At 32.5% G+C, this 19,360-nt stretch overlaps 1 protein-coding gene across 2 annotated transcripts in view; it reads left to right on the top strand.

Moving 5' to 3' along the window:
* The window catches only part of LOC129808206 (acetylcholine receptor subunit alpha-like), a 170,362-nt gene that overhangs the window by 47,812 nt on the left and 103,190 nt on the right, over positions 1-19,360 (top strand). For both annotated transcript variants that reach the window (XM_055857988.1, XM_055857987.1), the window contains exon 2: positions 6,215-6,505. In XM_055857988.1, the coding sequence (XP_055713963.1) occupies positions 6,457-6,505 (49 nt within the window). In that variant the 5' untranslated portion in view covers positions 6,215-6,456. The remainder of the gene's footprint in view (positions 1-6,214; positions 6,506-19,360) is intronic.

The following is a 19,360-nucleotide window of genomic DNA, read 5'->3' as shown; positions in this document are numbered from 1 at the left end:
CTTTGACCTCCTCCTCTTCGTAAGTTTTTCTTTGCTTCTAGAACTTAAGGATGGTCTTTACCGATCAGATGTAACATGTTTGATCGGTGAGAACCGTTTTTAAACGTTAGAATTAAAGAAGATGTTATGATCAGGAGGGTATCAAAGTCACCCGCAAGGGAGAAAGTCATTCGCATCTACGGTATTTTCGTTCGAAAAAAATCGACTTTAAAATTCTTTATGAACTTATGCACTACATTCAGCAAAAAGTTATTGGCAAAAAGCATAGAATAATTTACAAAAAATGGCACTATATTTTGGGATTCGGATAGATCGACAACCTTCTGGTCCGAGGAATACTGACGGTCGTGAAGAGCCCCCCTTAATAATTTTTTTTTTTTAAATTTTGGGATGACGATCCGATCTTCAATGTCGATTCATTCTGCGCTTCTCTTAGCTTGGGCTTATCCTTTACCACCATTTTTCTCCGGCTGACTATTCTCGTTGATCAACCTAGGTCCATTTTCGGATTATGTAAGTCTCCAAGTTCTTAATTTTAGCCACGGCCTAATCTTTTCAGACTTTGACTTACGTGGTAATATGGGCCTTAAACTTATGTGTTGAATATATATGACTTACGAGCAAGCTGAGAAACAGCTCAACGTAATTATAATCTAAATAATGATTTCGTAATCTTTCGGCTTAAGCCATAAGTCCAAGGCATCAAGTTTTAAGTAATACAGTAGACTCTCACTCAATCGGCTCTTTTTCAATCGGGCGACAAATTTTGTTGACAATTTTCACGTTTAATTATGAAGATAATTCGCTCAAAATTGCTGTAGTTCTTCCTATTTTATCGTGATTCTTTATAATTGAGCGCTTTTTGTGGAATTTACAAAGACTTTGACGCTCAATTCAATCGCTAAACCGGATGACATTTTGCCCCATATTCCCGATTGAGAGAGAGTCTACTGTATGGTTTAACTTTTTTTTGTTTCTTATGCTTTACTAAATTTTTGTATTATTGGAAATTGCTTTTTGCTCACAAATTCAAAACCTTCGGGATTTGGTCTTAGGAATTTAGACTGAAAAACACGTATGTCTCAGCCGTAAGTCTTTAGTCTGAAGTTCGTCTAATAAGATTAATCACGTCTCATCCCAGTGCTACCGGCATTATTGAATTCAGCATGAAATTAATTGTAATCAATTAATCAATTTCAAATTAAATGTTACCTATATTACCCTATTTCTTCAATGTGTAATTAATTATTTTGCCTCATTGATATGAATTAGAAAACGCATTTTTTAGTTTTCTTTGTGCTTCCGAAATTGATTTGCTGCTATGAATTTGAGAAAATTGAAAATGACTGACAAATAAAGGGCCATCAATTAATATTTTATCAGATATTAACCCCTCGGTATTCAGTCCAAAACCGAGATAGGAGGTTGCAGAAAATGTGAGTAAAGTTCTAAAGTGTAATATCCAAAGATTTTGCTTCCTATTGCATCATCGTGTGTGGTTTTCGCTGCAAATATTTCATATCATGAACTTTTGTAGGGTTGTAAAAATTCGTAAAATTTTCCTCAGAAAAATAAGACAAAACGGTATTATTAGTTTACCTTCTGGTTGTGATTCCTTCATTGGGATCCAAGTTTGAGTGGGATCTTTAGGTTTATCAATTGGGGATAGTTCACTAATTCGAAGAAATACAGTATCCGTGATATTCTTATGTGCAATCATAGCTAAAATTCTGTGCAAAAGCGTGGGAAGGACAAAAGGGAGTATCCATGAAAATATTCTTGACCAGAAAAATTATTTGGAGGGCATTCTTTTTATTTGTTGGCACAGATTTTGTGCTTTTGCACTTTTGCACTCTTTTTAACCACCATAATAGCTCTCAAAACTGGCTCAAGTTCCCAAAAAAAAAACTTTTCCTGCATTGCTTTTGAAGGTGGCATGCCAATGAGAAGTTTTTTCGTTTAGTTTCCTGAATAAGGTTAAAGTTTCTCTGTGGCATGTGCAGTGTGAATATTAAACTTCTGGAAAATAAAATTGCGTGGGGGATATGAATCATGTGAATTTAAGTGGATTGCTAATGTCTTGAGAAATTAATATTTGAAAAGCAATTAAAATACATTTGAAAGTTCTGATGTTAATTTTCTTGAAATATTTTCTACGGAACGTGAAAATTTTTCAAGGAGGTGCTTCAGTGTGTTAAGCTTTGCCATGTTCTCAATGAGAAATGAGTGGTTTTTCTCAAGTAATTGTGATGAACAACTTGAGTTCTCGTATATCTGCGAAAATTAACAATAAAAGGAGTAAAGTGTCGGTATTTTTCGTTAAACTGGTAGACAGGTTTTAATTACCTTTTTTTATGAACTCTCTTCTAAGGATCTCAATTTCCTAATTAATGTTAACCACACATTTAAAAAATCCAATACCTTTTGAAAGTCTCCCCTATTTATTATTCTCAAATACCATTAATTATGCTTACGAAGCTTTAAAATTTTTCATCCAACATTATGAGAATTTTCGAATATTCCTTGAGAACTTTAACCCTATTTTTTTTTTAAATATTGTTACTGATATATTTATTTAACTAATGAGAAGGTAACAATTGATAAGATGTTTTTTAACAACTATACTTCTCAAGATAAAAACCAAAATAAACAGAAAAATTAAATTTGTTAGTAAAATTAAATTTAATTGTACTGCTCGAACTCTTGTACTACTCGCAGTATAAAATTCGCCAAAAGCTGTTATACAATATGATTAGCTCACAATCATTTCAATTCAATTATTGAATTAATAAAGATTCCAATATTGTGTGGCTTATTTATAGAATAATTTATAAAATACGCCTTAATGTAGGGAAAACTGGGGCACCACCGAACATGGGGTAGCACCGAGAACTATTTTTTATTTCTAAATTACTTGGACTATCTCGATAATATTATCAGTGGCCAAGCATCCCTATAGTTCCTATATATTCCTATAGATTTTTTGTTGAACATCCGATTAAAAAATCGCAGTGTATGGTGGCACCCCGTGTTCAATGGTGCGTTACGTACCTTTATTAAAAAAAAACTCTAATAACATTCACTTATTAAGGGAAAATAAAAACAAAATATAAGAATTTATTAAAGAACCAATTAAGCCAATAGAGTACTTCATTATTTTCACATTAAATTTTTAAATAATTTAATTAATTTCTTATAAATAGGGACACACAGAAAAATGGAAATTTCTTAAACAGAAACACCCAGGAATTTAATTTCAAATCCCATCCCTCCCATCCAATGAATACCAATGCCCTAATCCTAAATCCTTGATCATTTAGTTTTAACTGTAATTTGCAAATCTCAAGACTTTTTTTCATTTTTCAGCTAATTCTGAACTTAAACTCCCGATCTCTTAACGTGAAAGGGGTAGGGACTTTAGCCCATTTCATTTGCTCAGAGCTTCTAAGCTTAAATGCCTCGGCGATTCACGTCCAATTTAAGTTCCCGGAGTCTTATATTCTTAAATTTATATTCAAAATTTTTCTGTGTGGACTCAAAATGTTTTGTATTGCCAAAGAAATCTCCTTACGGGATATTTTCGAGTATAACTATGTTGTTATTCCCATTACCCTTTATTTGAATTGAATTGAATTTGAATTGAATTGAATTTTATTATCATCTCTGTTTTTCCCACCCCCCATGCGGCCATCGCCGTCTTAGTGTCGATTCCAACCTCCGGGATGAAAACGATGGAAAATCCCTTCATTGGTTGTATATTTCGGGACCGTACATATGCACGTAGGTCACTTATTTGGGAAGATGGGTATGCTCACAGAGAGAGGTTTGAAAAACCTAGCCAATAAGGCTGTTTGGTTTTCTATCTGGCTAAAATAAAATAAATAACTAAGTATATAAAGTATATAACTAAGTATATTTGAAAATCAATCGGTGAGAGTTGCAACACTTTCTTTCAAAGGGGCGTGGATTATTTTCAAGAAGACATAACTCTTTAAGTTGCGCTTAGGGTTAATTATTTGATTTGCTAGTTCACTTAAATTGTGTTTCAATATCGCGATCGTCTTTTTCAATATTCAAAATTAAAAGTACTAACATTATTGAAGAACAGTCTAACTTCGGAAGACGCGTGGCTTAACATTATTCTTAGGCGGATCTATTTAGGAATTCAAATGCAACCTCCCAGCAGAATGCATGACTTTTTGAAAAAGTTATGATGTTTTTATGTTTTGCAAAATATTAAAATTATATAATTAGAAAACAAAAAAAATAGAAAAAGTTCCGGCACGTACTTCGTTGAATGCCACAAAATTTCTCTTAATCGAATTTCTGATATTTTCACCTCTTATTCTGGAATGAAAATCGAAAATCTCAAAGTGAAACATGTTAAGTATTGGTAATAACGACGTCAAAATTACGTCATGGTTAAGTAATATACTCAATCACAAAATGACGTGGGTCGTACATTTACGTATTTATGACTTCTTGATTAATAATAATAATAATAATAATAATAATAATAATAATAATAATAATAATAATAATAATAATGCTGGCACAACATTTCATAAAGGAACAAGGCCTTCCCGCAAGGGGATTTCCAGACATGCATTTTATTATTTTTTCTTGTACGGTATGAGGTTGTCAGTCCCATGCCCCTGGAATCAAGCGCAGTGAAAAGCTCACTGGATGCAATCCGATCACCTTTAACGCCAGAAAAATTCCTGGTGACCTAAAGAAGATTCGAACCCGGGACACTTATATCATAGAGCGGGTGCTCTACCACTTGACCTATTTAGTGCCCATGATCTCTTGATTACCACATGTAAATTACCTATTTTCATCACGTCGTATTGAGGTAAATTTTACGTAATGACAAATATTATCATGACCTGACGTATTAATTACTTAAATTTTTCTAGTCAGACGTCAACAGGTCAATAGATAAGTAGTGATGACGTCCTTATAAGGTTGTTAAGTCATTTAGTAATCCCTGTGTTACATAGGTGCATTTTACATAAACATTAAGATCACATCATTTCTCAAAAATAAAGATAAATTATTATAAATTTTATTGCAAGATTATTTGTATATACATTTTCGTATCTATTTAGTTCTTTATAAATTATTCATCAGTGAGTTAGAAAAACAATTATTAATTATTTTATCACGCTTTTCCGTGATATTTCAGAATTCTGCAAATTATTGAATTGAATTTGAATTTATTTTTATCTTATTTTCGATTTTTCTTGCCTCCTATGCGTCCACCGCCGTGTCAGCGTTCATTCTAACCTCCAGGATCAAACGAGGGAAATGTTCTTTTTTTGGTTGTAGGCTCTCCCTAGGCCAGTCAACTAAGAAAGCTAACAAGCTTTTAAGTTAACCTGGTTTCACAATTGCGCATTAGAATTTTAATGCCTTGCACATTAGTCGCTAATAAGCCTTATTAAGTAGAATTTATGCTTCTGATTCACTTAATATTTAGGATGATCTATTTATTAAAAAAAGTATAGACTTGGCCAGATAAAAAATGGTTTTTAAATTGATTCAAAGCCTTATTATGTTTTAAATTAAAAGAATAATAATGAATCGCGCTATTGTCAAAGTTAAATAAATTTTAGGTGGTGAAGTATATCTTTTTATCAATATGTGGAACAACTCTAAATATTTTGTTATTTAAAGTCTCAAATTACACTTTAGAATGCTCATAAGCGACAGTTAATATGAATCGCATTAAAATTAAGGGCTTTTGTCCAAAAATTACATTTTTCGGTCGGTAAATTAGCAAGTTTGGGTAGTAAAATTTTTTTTGTGATTTTATACAATAAAAAACTCTGAAATATTTAAATAATTTGGTTTGGTCAGCACATAACTGTTTAATTTACATTTTAACATTAAATTTTACTATTTTCGGGCATTAAAACATTTTATTTTCATTTTAATTATCTACTTATCTTATTTAATTTTTACTGACCAAAATATTGTCTCATCTGCTGCTGGTTCTCATAATTTGGTGTACACTATAACTGTATATTGGTAATTTCTCTTTAAAATGGTACTTCTACTTTGCGAAATTCTTATTAGCCCATTTAGGAATGGTCCTCTCTATATCTCTCATCGAACACATTGATTTTTTTGAGCCAATTAATTTTTTGTACAATTTGTGACACATTGTCTCACTCACAATTTTCAATTAATTTTCTTCATTTTCTTGCAGATGAAATAATTTTCCGGATGATGGTGTTTCTAAGGCGGCAGGAAAATGATATCGTCCTGACCGTGACGGCGGAAGCCACAGCTGAGAGGAAGCGAAAGCCAGTGCTCGAGGAGAGGGTGGAGTCACCTGAAAGTAGAGGCTGAAACTCATGGAATAGTGCTTTTTCATGTGCGGGTTTGAGGAAGAACTGAGGAAATTGATGGTAATCGAATAATTTATTAAACGCAATCCAAGGAAATGAGATGAAGTTGCTGCAAGGGGTGATCCTCATGATTCTAACAATCCTATCAGGTGAGTTGAGAGAGATAAAATATTTTACCCCCCTGAGAGACCTGTAATACGTAATAATTTCCTGCATATGCCTTGATGCCCTCAAATTCTAGTCTATACCTATCACTCATATAATCATCTTATATCTCTCACCGTCCTCGTTCATCGCATGATCAGGTGAAATTAATTAACTATGGTCACGATTATCTCAGCCTTTCAATCCCATTTCATCCCCCATAATTCACTTTGGCGGCGGCGTTGAAAGCTCTTTGGAACTTTCTTCCTTTTTCTCTTGAGCGAAAAAAAAAATTAATCTTTGATGAATGTTTGGGCATAATTTCATCAATATTCACGCCCCCTCTTCACGGAAAATGACTGGGGCCTCCTAAATAATGCAGAGAAGTTGGTAGGAAAAAAAGATAACAATGTGTGGAAAGTGTCTTAATTCTGCTGAGCTTCAACACCCTCAAAAAAAGTTCCCTTCAGTTGAAAGTCGTGATCTTGAATGCTGAATTTCTAGAAGATGAATGACCTAAATTCCTAATTATATGCTTTTTTTCTGTGCTATATCACAGGAATTAAATTTCACGCTGGGAAGTATGAAAAGAAATACTAGAAAAAAATACAGAAACTCCCATTTTGTCCATCACTTTTTTTCTCTCAGGTTTTTCATGTCCATTCACTTGATTTCTTCTTTCGTGACTCAAGAAGTACCTCACATTTCTACTTCAGTGGCAGCGTACACGGCAAAGTTGATTTATATTTAGATTAAAGTTTAATTGCGTAATTATTTTCCATTGAATATCGTATAATATGAGGTCAGGGAACTTTACTCGCTTAAGATTTAAAAAAATAATTGCTGGATTATTAGAAGGGTTGTTAAAGCTTCCGAGCTTTATGGAATGCTCGAAGAATACTGGTTTTGAAATATTTCTTTAGACTTTAGATTAATAAATTTTTTAAACGATCAAGGGGTACCTCATTCCCAGTTTTACTGAGAAGGGTTTCTGGATTTTCGGGTTTCGGAAGGCACCACTTCAATTTATTGGGTATAGCGGTCTTCAAACTAGAGGTTTAGTCTAGTTCCCGAAGGTCTGAAAATCTTAAATAGCGAGCGATTTTATAGTTTTTTTGAGAAGCTAATAGGTCATGTCATTTGTCTTTAATAATCCAATCCTAAGTTATACATTAAAAAAAAGTGATTAATAAGAAATTAGAGCAGTTAAGCCATATGGCTAAACCTTAGGTCTGAACCCATTGGAAACGATTCAAAATTCAACTCAATGGGTAAAGTATTGTCTTTTGGGTACTTTACAAAGAGTCTTTTATACGAATTTTAAGCCTAAGATTTAACCATATGGGTCAACTATTCTAATACCTATCTTATCAGTCAAGATTTTTGTGGAAATTTTGGCTTAGAATTGTAATATTAATGGAAAATTATCTATTAGATTCGCAAAAACCAAAAAAAAAATTATTGGGAATTCGGCTAAACCTCTAAGCTAAAGATCGCCTTACATAAGAAATTGTCTACTCGTCACCTAAATCAGCATTTCAAGTATAGTCGTCTTGCAATATTGATATAGGTTATGAGGAAATTACGACAATTGTTGATCCAAGTTACGAAAGCTCTCTTTTTATCTATTGCGCTTTTTTTATGTTTTTCGGTTCGCAACCGGTCCAAACCGATTTACGGATCACATAAAGGACTAGTCAAAATATTTCAATTGAATACCTTTAAATAATTTGCTATTGTTTTTACTCTAAATGTTGATATCAATCAACCCTAAGATGGCAACGGTCACAAACTAGAGGGCGTTGTATTAAATAATTGTTTAATTGTTGTTGGTAGGGGAGACTATGGGAAAAGAAGTATCAAATGAAAAATTTTATGATAAAAGAGACCGAAGCTTAAAATTTTAACCATAGATAGTCCTCGTTGGACTTCCTTAAAGGTGTCTACACACTATGAGCATTTTTTTTAAATCTTTAAACTCTTTTTTAAAACAGTTTTTTTTTTTTTAATTAAAAAAATGCCTTCACATTAGACTTCATTTTCATCAAAAATTTTTTGAAGAATTTTTCCCAAGTTGAGCTTAAAATTGTTCTTGATGAAAATATGTCATTTCACTGCTGGGAAAACCCAGAAAAGCGTTTGTTGAAATTCCTTGGAATGTTATTCCGTGGATTCTCTTGGAAAATTTTCCAGAACTGCTAATCTGAAGTTTGTCTAAACACTAGACAAATTTCTGTAAAAAATCCACTTTTTTACAGAATTTTTTTGATAGTGTGTAGCATTGGTGTGCAAGAACCATTGAAACAGAATAAACGTCAAAATAAGTTTGTTCAGGTAACGTTTTGACGGTTTTGACCATTGATGTACAAATCTCATTTGACGTTTGGTTGGTTTCAAACGATTCTTGCACACCTCTGGTATATAGACAACTTAAGTGTACAACATTTTTTAATTAGATTCGAACACGGTAGAAAGACAATTGAAATTTTGTGTATTGTTTTAAGAATATTCTCCTTCCAGAAAATATCAATATTCACCAGATTAATTAAAACACATTTCATAATAAATAATAATAAATCTATCATTTGGCTAAAGCTAAATGATCATTTTGAAAGGTGAGGTTATGTTGTACCTAACCACAAAAAACCGGCACTTAAGTAAACAAAAACTTGTGGTTTTTAATTTCTTAATCACTGATCTTATAAATTTTAGAAATAAGAAAAATCTTACGTCTTGGTTTCAATTACGTTAATTTTATATAAATATATATTTACCGTAAATTTCGCTTATCCGGTTACTCTTCGTCCAAGTGATATAAGATACAGTAGAGTTCCTCAAATTTGAACAATGCCAATATGGTTCAATTCAAAAAGTAAAATTTGAGGTTATGCAAAGAAAGTTTTGCAAAAGTCTGAATTAGAACAATTTTTCTTTGTTGTTTCCTCAATATTAGGGTGGATTGTGGAAAGGGAGACACTTAAGAAAAAGTTCAATTTCAAATGCATTTTTAGGCCGAATAAATATATATTTTTTTTCATTTTCTTTGCATCATGGGATTGCTTGTGAAATATTCTAACAGAATCTTAACAGTTTTTATTAGAATTTTCAACCAATTAATTAGAATATTCAATCAAATCAGAAACAACACATTTTGAAAAGATGGACAAAATTTTGGAAAGCGGGATAAAAATTTTTTGAAAAGTTGGACATAGTGATATTAATGATAAAATATTATACGAAATATGTAGAAAATCAAATTTTGAGGGTTTTCTGCGCATACTTGCACATTGGATGGTTAGGCTAATCCCTCCTTTATGTCCGGGTAACAGTTGAGGAACGCTAATTACCAAGAACTTCCTGGACGTCCAACCAAAAAGAGGTTCTGTAAATTTCACAGACACCTCTCGCTGTCCAGCAGTTATAACTTTAAAGCAGATGCAACTTCTTAGCAGATTTGGATATCTCATCTGGCCAGGTCCTTTTCCACTTGCTTTGGGAGTTCTCTGGAGGCTCCTCTTTATCTTTCTCCGGGTGTTTTTGCGATATTTACTACCCACTCTATCAGAAAAAGTGGTGTTCGGAATCTGGAAATCCTTGCAGCTTTTTCCAGGAGATTTTCTCCTTATCAGCTGTTAACTGCTGTTGCAACTATTTCTCCGGGTACTTTAGGATCTTTTTCGTCCTTGTTAACATGATTTCACTGCATAAAACAACCTAATTCATTCACAAAATCAACTTGTCCAAGATTTCATAAAACTTGTTTTGAAAGCAACACGAAATTAAATAACTTTTCTATCCTTTTTAAATGTAATATATTTCACAAATTATGCCGAAAAATCACACAAAACATTTTGATATTTTCCTAGCAACTTCCATAAGAAACAAAGAAAATGACAACTACCGTTTCAATGTTATGTATATCACGCATGCAATACATTTTTTAAATTCTTCTTGCAAGTCACTCTTTGATTATTTAATAACGACTTTTACATTTTTAACTTCCCAAATAGTCACAAAATTAGGTTTAATAATCTTTTTATCGAAAATTGAAATATTTAATTGATTTATTATCAAGTTTTTAAGGAGGTGTCTCACATTCCACACTGCTTTGTCCAACTTTCCAAAATGTCTCCATTTAGACAAATTACCCTATCGTATTATATTAACTTCCACAAAATATTCCATTTGTTATACAATAAATTACATTGATATAATTCTCTAAAGGTTTTATATTCTTAATTTAGGGAAAGTGCATTGCACATCAATTCTGTTACGTTTTTGAAAATATTGTTCAAATTTCAGGAACCCTACTGTAATCCGGGCGTCATCAGTTGACTTTTAAAAACTTTGTTCTCATATTGTTGACGTTTTGGAAGATTTTATTGCAGCAAAATTTCTCTAATCTGCTGTAATTCTTATTGTGGACCTTTTGGAACGTATGCATATTCAGTTAGATCAGGATTCACTACTCAGATTTTCCATGTAAAAAACAACAACGGACGTCAAGCAATCTGATGTGTATTTGTCTCAATCCGTGAGACATTTTGGTTCCGCGTCTACTAATAAGTGAAAGTCTATTGTTTTAAAATTCCATATAAATTTCAACTATTTATTAAAATTTGAAAATCCAAAAGTACGGTTATGTAATTTGTCTTAAAATTTATATATCTAAAAAAAGGCAAACATTGCTTAAACAAATTAAAGACGGGAGAATATACAGTGCCCGCTCTCTAATCCGGATCGGCATAATCCGGACGAGTTATCGACGGTTACATTTAAAATAATTTTGAGGTTATGTATGCATGTGTCTTCAGCAATAAAAATGTATTATCCTGTGATGTTTTTGTTTAATAAATGAAGTATACTAGCACAGAATTTTCTAATTATGTCTTTTTAATCTTCTTTAAAACTTTTATTCTAATTCTACAAAAAAACTTGTATTATATTTTCGAAACGTTGAACTAATTCAAAAAACCCATCCGGATTACGAAACGGACATCTGTCATATTGTCTCCCAATCATCCGGATTACAAAGCGGGCACTGTATGATAAAAAGGTGCTCAATAACGGAAATTCTACAGAAAATTTTTCTTTATGGAAAATTCTTTTTGAGGTTATGTTATAGTTAACCTTGTATTTATGAAATTTTCTCCTTACGCTATTCATAACATTCATAAAAGAATAAACGGATGGTAATATATTTCCCTGATAAGTAAATATCTTTGAAGTCAAACTAACAGTAGATATTATTTAATAATCTGGCCTAAATCCTAATTTACAGGCCATCAGCTCTGTTGTTGGTCCATGAAAACGAACAGCAAGTCTCTTTTAATGATAATAATCTCCATTGTTTATCGCTATAAATTACTTCATCGTTTCTACCTTTTTTCCTGGTCCATGTCTTTCATGCCTATTCCCCCTCATGCCATAACTACCCTTGTAACTTTCCTTTCTATGCCAATATTTATCACTTTTGGTGAAAGAAGCAATAGGAAATGTATAGTGTGCATGTGGGAATATCAAGGGGAAAATGGAATTTTTGGGGTTGATTATTATGAACCTTGTGGAGCTTCCCCTGGAAAATTACCTCAAAGGCTGTATAGTGCGACGAAAGTCTGTCACACTGACTTACAAATTGCCCCATTTTCGGGGTTCATTCTTATCTTCAGTGACACTGGCAAGTTCCCAGAGCTAACAAAACAATGCAACAACCACGGAAGAAGTGAATTTTTGGTTCAGGAAAGTTTTGCGATCATTCTCAATGGGGTATATATGCTGTGAATAATTCAGTTCAAATACCCCGTGAATTTTCCATGAAGGGTAGAGTGGGTAGAAAATTTAAAACATCCTCTCCATGGAGGGTAATTGAGAGTGTTTTGTGGGTAAGGAGTTAAATGAAATTTTCAATGATACTGGAGGTTAACTTCAACTGGGTGAAATTAAATTTTTTCGAGGTTGAAAATCAAGCAAATAACTGGTAGTTGGTATGAATTTGGTCCAGAGGAGTATTTTTGCTAAATGTTAACTTGGGAAAAAAGGAGAAATTTTTGCTATGATGAGTAAAACTTTTATCATTGCTGTCTCGGAAAGTCTTGAAAGGAATTTTCTGGTGGTTTTCTGAGCAAAGTTATTTCCTCGATGGGATGAATAAAGAAATTTTCACTCCTATCCCTTTTTCTCAAATGAAATTCTTCAGCACAGAAAATGGAAATGTGCACGGAAATCTTCTCAAATAGCTATTTCTCTTTTGTATTTTGTCACAATTTCTCCTTCTCATGAATATTTTTCACATTGAGGCGTTGAGGAGGATTTTAAAATGCCCAGCAGTTAATATTCACTTTTTGGATGTCATCACTACAATTCAGAATGAAAAATTGTTAAATTTATATTTCAGAGTTGCTTAGGAAAATCCTTTATTTCTTTAATACTTTAAATCTTAAAGTTAGAAGAGATAAGATTTAGTATTTATGATATAATCGATATAATTGTAGCCTAATTTTCCTAAGTAGGTTTTCAAAATTAATCCAATGCCAATAACTAAATGCTCATATGGAAACTTTGCCAAATTTCCAACGGCTTGAAATGTCAGAAATTTCATTAGTTTCCTCCCAAAATTCCATAAATTTTTAGTTTTTTCAATTTCTAAAAGTTGTGTAGTGACAAGGAACAAAAGAGTTTTTCTTCTATTGAAGGAAGAATGCTATGGAAAAATTCTTGGGAAAGTTCCGAAGGCTAATGGACTTTGCGAAACTCGGTGTCCGATATTGCACACAAAGCCGTATCCACATTTTCACTCAATTTTGAATATATTAAGAATAATTTTAGAAAAAAACAAATATGATAAACTTCTCTTAAACATTCCAAACAACGCTCATGAAAAAGAAATAACAAAAAAATTCAATTTGTATTAATAATATTGCATTTTTTAAACATGTCCATATGCAACATGTCCAAAATTTGGCATAGTATCATAAAGCATTTTTTCATAAATATCACTGCATTGGTATTTGTGATTATAATATTTTTGTTTGGATAATTTCCCAAAAATGTTGATTAAATAAGAAGTTCTTTTTTGTTACCACATTCCCTTGCAACTATGTCAATCTTCCTCTGGGGACACGTTTAATGAGAAACACTTTCCCAGAAACTCCACCCTCACAATTTGACCATGTGATTGGGTGGAAGTTGTGCTCTTTCTGCATGGCACAAACTATTACAGTAATTTTAAAGTGTCCAATGGCAAAACTTGGCAAATTATAGGTTTCAAAATTGTTTCACTTCCCATCCAAAAAGTGTACCAGAATTGAAAATTCCAGCACGTCATTTGGTATATGGAATATTTCTGGATGTGCAATTGTCGACACGTTTCAGCAGTAACTTCAGAAAAAAAGTTTAATTTTTATCTCAGATGAACATTGTATCACGAACAAAATGTTGCATTTTAAATCAAATTAAAGTTAGGTATTTGCACAGACTTAAAAAATCTGAAAATCCGGATTTTAAATGGAGTTTTACTATATGAATTTTGATCAAACAAATATTTAACTGCACTGAGAGAAAAACAGGGATGCTATTAATTTTTTTTCCTCATAACTTTAACACTTTTTCGGTGTAAAAATATATCAACATTTTTTAATGTTAATTTTACACCTTTTTAAGGGTAAAATTAACATGCAAAAGGGTAACTTTAACCCCTAATACACCTAAAAGGCATAATATTTACACCGATTTTGGATCAATACTGCAAGGTAAAATAAACATTTCCGGAATGTTATTTTAACTTTTTCAGATTTCTCTCAGTGTGGTTTCTTAAGGCCTCTACACAGTGGAAGCAATTTTTCGTCAATAATTAGATTTTGTCAAAATTTAGACTCTTTCATCTACAGCGCACTGCAGGCAATTTCCTTAAAAAAAAAGTAATTTTTGACGAACCATCGTTCAGGCCAAGAAGTTTTCATCAAAACAGAATTTTGACGTTTCCACCTACAGCAACTGCAAAGGATTTCCTTCAAAAAAGCACTTTTTAACAAATATTGGTATCAATGTGTAGAGGCCTTTAGAAAAAAGACATGTAATTTGATTGAGTTGCTCAAACTTGGATTTTGACACAATTGACTTTAATGAATACCCAAATGTGTAACTTAAAAAATGTTTCGACCTTTAGAGAGAAAGGAAGAAACCAAGGATCAGGCCAGTAACATTAATGAAACTTATTTTATGAAAAACAATAACTTACGCGGTCTTCAGACGTAATGTTTAGCCGGTTTAGCCAATTGGCTAATGTCATATATTTTGAAAGAAACAAGATATTTTGGAAAATTGAACTTAGGATGAAACATTAGGGGTCAATCATTTACTAGATATCGTAAAATCACTAAAGAAGTTTGTTATTTAATTTTTGAAAACTTTTGAAAACTTGGTTGAACTTCTAGTTTGAAATCCGTGTTAGGAGAGGTCATTGAAAACCCAATATCGATACAGTGCCCGCTCTCTTAACCGGATCGGCGTAATCGACGGTTACATTTAAAATAATTTTGAGGTTATGTATGCATGTCTTTTTACCAATAAAAATGCATTATCTTATGGAGTTTTTGTTTAATAAATGAAGTTATAATGGCATAGAATTTTCTAATTATGTATTTTTAAGCTTCTTTAAAACTTTTATTCTAATTATACAAAAAAAAGACCTTCTATTTTCGAGACATTGAACAAATTCAAAAAATCCATCCGGATTACGAAGCGGACATCTGTCATATTGTCTCCCAATCACCCGGATTACAAAGCGGGCACTGTATATCCTATCACTGCCATCTGCCATCAGACTAAAGAGTATCTGAGAGATTTTTTATCATGGATAAGCCTTGTGGTAGATCCAGTAGTGGACAATGTAAGGGCAAGTTCTTAAGAAAAGCGTGAGGAATAACCGCCATCATGACCGCCAGATATCCTTTCAGAATACTCAGCGTTTCTCCTAAACCGTCTGCGATCTATGACCTTCCAATATGAACTAAACTAATATTCACCACTACTTAATACCCCTCTTTAGGGACAAGTCCTTAACTAATGACCTCCACACACTGGAAAAAATTATGTCCATATTTTGAGAGTTTTGCCTACATAAGCTTAGCCAATTTAATTCAATATGGACATAAATTTTTCTAGTGTGTAGGGGCCATAACGCAAGGAACGTTCTTAGAAGAAATCAATACTGCTCCGAGAGACATCAATGATGTTAATTCAAATACCAACGGTAAACCAATCCTGGGAAAAAGCTAGTGCTAACTGTCGCCAACTTAATTAATCCCGAAACTTCATACAACTCGAGTTGATATACAAATATATTACTCAAAATCGATATACCCCTGTTCATTGCTATATCCTTGAATTTGAGCAATAAAGTGGCTTTTGTCCCAGATAAAATTTGCACTCAAAATAAGAAAACAATATAAAAGAACTTGAGAAGATCGTTACAATTCTTAATTGAATGTCGACGTTGTTCACATAACACCATCACTCTTTTTTTTTACTCCTTTTCCCATCACTATTGAAAACATTTCATTGCTGTGCGGGAAAAATTTCCCTTCCACCCTCTCAAACACCACTTCAGACAAGGACTCTGTGTTTCCTTTTTCCGTTTGGAAAAAAAAAGTTTTTAAACTGAAAGTGGTTTCCTTGTAAGACTTTTCACTTGCTTGCCGACGAAAAGAAAACTCACAAAACATCGAACATTCTCAATAAAATTCTTTATGACGCGAGTAAATAAATTATTCTTTTTGGCAAACATTAAAAAGGTGTTTGTGTAAAAAGTTAAATAAAAAGGTATGCATATTCTTAGAGACCTTCGCACCCTTATGGATTATCTCATGGATTATCATCAATTCACTTCGCTCCTCAACAATACAAAAACCAATCCCAGAAGTGCCATAAAATCGTCATTATAAAAGAAATAGGTTAACAAGCTTTGCGGTATGGTAAATTTGTTCCCATGTGAACCTTGTGGACGTTGTTACTACTGATACACTCGTTGGCAATATTTCGGAAGTATATTAACATAGAGATTGGAAATGTTTGGTCAGTTGTACAGGATGAAAATTTAAATACGGATTGTAACTTGGGTTTGGATTTATTCTTTTAGTAACTACACACGACATTTTAGCAATGCTTTCCGCGAGTCCGCATTTGTCTATCATGGTATTTATTTGCACAAGACTGCTAGAAACACAAGTGATCTGTCATATTTTTTGTAAGACTCTTTCCACACTGAATTTTTAGAACACAATTTAAATACAAATTATACCTAAAATTTAAGGATCTTTGTGTTAATATATCTTTAAATGAACAAATATTTAAAAGAAAAATGAATTCATTGACTATTCGAAGATTACATACATAATTTTAATTAATTTATTTGCATGGCCGAAATTACACTCAAAGTGACCGAAATTAGAAGCTGGCCGAAATTCGGCACACTTACCCTAATTATGTTATTAATGACAAGAACATTCTAAAATGCACACTTCTTAGCCAATTTTCTTCTTCAGAATTGGTTTCCGATTTCTAAATGAATTTAATCGTAATAAATATATATATACACACAAAGGTATACAACACACAAAAAAACATTCAAGATTAATTCACGGATAGATCTATCTCATGAGTTCGAGCATTCCGCAAAGCTTGGACACTTTGTCATCTCTTTTCTTCTTCTTGGAATACTACACAATTTTTTCTTCTATTGGCTTTTCCTATTTTTTAAGTGTCTTCTTTATAAATTCATGTTCTTGAATTCTAGTTTAGAAGAAAGAAAAGAAACATAATTAAAAATTTACGCCTTGGAATTAACTTTCACGTCTTGAGTAAAGCAAAAGTTCCTAAGTTTGTTCATTGGAAAAGACTTATTGAAAACACTTTGCGTGATGCTCGAATATATAAGTTCAATGCTCAGCCTTAAATTGTGTTTTGATTGAATGGAAAGAGTAACTAGCGGTAGAAGCATTACAATTTCAGCAAGTTTAAAATTTCATAGAATTCAAATATCTCAATTGAATAAGAAAAACATTTCTCACGGTACTTTGGAGAGCATTGACTTGTCAGAAGATAAGTCGAATAAGTCGTTTTTTGCAAAATTCTTTTCTCTTTTCGAGTACTCCTTGACACCCTGTACCTCTTCCCTGTGAATATTATTTCGAAAACTTAATTATTCCTAAAATTGTAGGGATTTCGTTGAACGAATAAGTCGGCCATTCGCGACTTATTCGTTTTATATTCTGAGGCGTCGAAATTAATTAATTGGTGTGTAAAGAATTTTTTTTTCCTGGAATGATCTCTAAAATGTTTTTGAAAACTAAAAAAGTACTTCAAAAGTGTTACTGAGAGAGCCTTTTTCTGTGAGCCTAATCATGTCCTAAAATCCTAATTCGCAGACTTCGAGCAAAATCTTATAGAAACTTTCGGTTCAATTTAAAATCTTGTTTGTTCCAAGTGACCTTTCAATTTTTGCCTGTAGAGATTTTCAACAGGAAGAAAAATAACTCAAATAGCTTTAAATTTAATTATTTGAGACAGAACCGAGGCAATGAAAGGAAAAATTGGGTCATTCCACTATGTCAATTAAAGAATTTTCCCCGAAGGACTCTTCCATGTCCCCGTTGGAAAAAGATTCAGGAAAATTATTTATCGATTTCTCCTCCCTTTTTTTCGCCCATTTGGAAATGCATTTAATTTGGATGGGAATATAGAGAACCTTCTGTGAAATTGAATTGGTTTATGGAAGAAAAAAAAACTCCAGTAACTTTTTCCTATTGCGGGGTACTTACTTTAAGAACTTCAACTTTGTTTTCCTTAGCTCCTATCGTTCCCCAAAAGAAGTGTGAAGTGATCTTAAGTTTGGGTGTAACTTCTACTGATTGAATTCACACCCAACATTTCTCAATTATCGCTTTCTTTCTGGCCATAAACAAATTTCTGCTTGGTCTTGCGAATTCTGGCTAAACTTTTATCCATAAAACACTCTTCTCGCCCAGTCCGACATGTTAAATTTAAATTGAAATTTAGAACTCCTGAGACTTCTTAATTGATTTATCTTTATAGCCGTCTGATCGATTTAGCGAAAGAAAGGTTGCTCACAATACAAGGAGAAAGAGAAATTATATTTTCCTTAAATTTTTCTCCCATCGATAAATAACACGTATATAACCGTACACATTTGGCGTTTTTTTCATGATCGAAAAACATTATTTCCACAGTGGGGCTTCCCTATGTTTTCTTCCTTCCAATAAATGCAATTATGTATGTAATATTGGTAAATCACGTTGTAAATCCTTCACAATGGCGCAAGAAAAGCATTTGAAATCTAATAAATTTTTATATAATGGAGCTGTGTGCAAGAAACCCCTAATCGCAATGTAATTATCTTTATTGACATTTTATCGACCAATAAAAATGAAATTGTTCAGAAGCAATACTTCAATTTGCTAAAAATACTCAAAGACCAGCTTGAGGGATTATAAATTGAAATATTCAAATTTAATAAATTATACCTAATGAGCGATTAATATTCTGGTTAGATTCGAGATAATAATTGGATATCTTGTGGGAGCATTTAATCCCTTTGTAAAGCATTTGATCTGTTTGGTTACTTGCTGTTGATTTTGAACCATTTGACACTGGGGATAAACAATGACAAGTATTTGCACACGATATATTGAAAAAATGAAGGAATCCATAAATGAATTCACACAATATGGAGCCAGATAGGGGAAAACTTTTAGGCTTCACACACTTTCTATGTCTGCGAGAATCTTACCATTTCTTCAGGATGTGTGTGACTTAAGACTAGCTATTAAAATATATTACCATTA

The sequence above is a fragment of the Phlebotomus papatasi genome, chromosome 3 (genome assembly GCF_024763615.1).
Source record: "Phlebotomus papatasi isolate M1 chromosome 3, Ppap_2.1, whole genome shotgun sequence".
Taxonomy (NCBI): domain Eukaryota; kingdom Metazoa; phylum Arthropoda; class Insecta; order Diptera; family Psychodidae; genus Phlebotomus; species Phlebotomus papatasi.
This window is presented reverse-complemented; position numbering and strand designations above follow the sequence as displayed.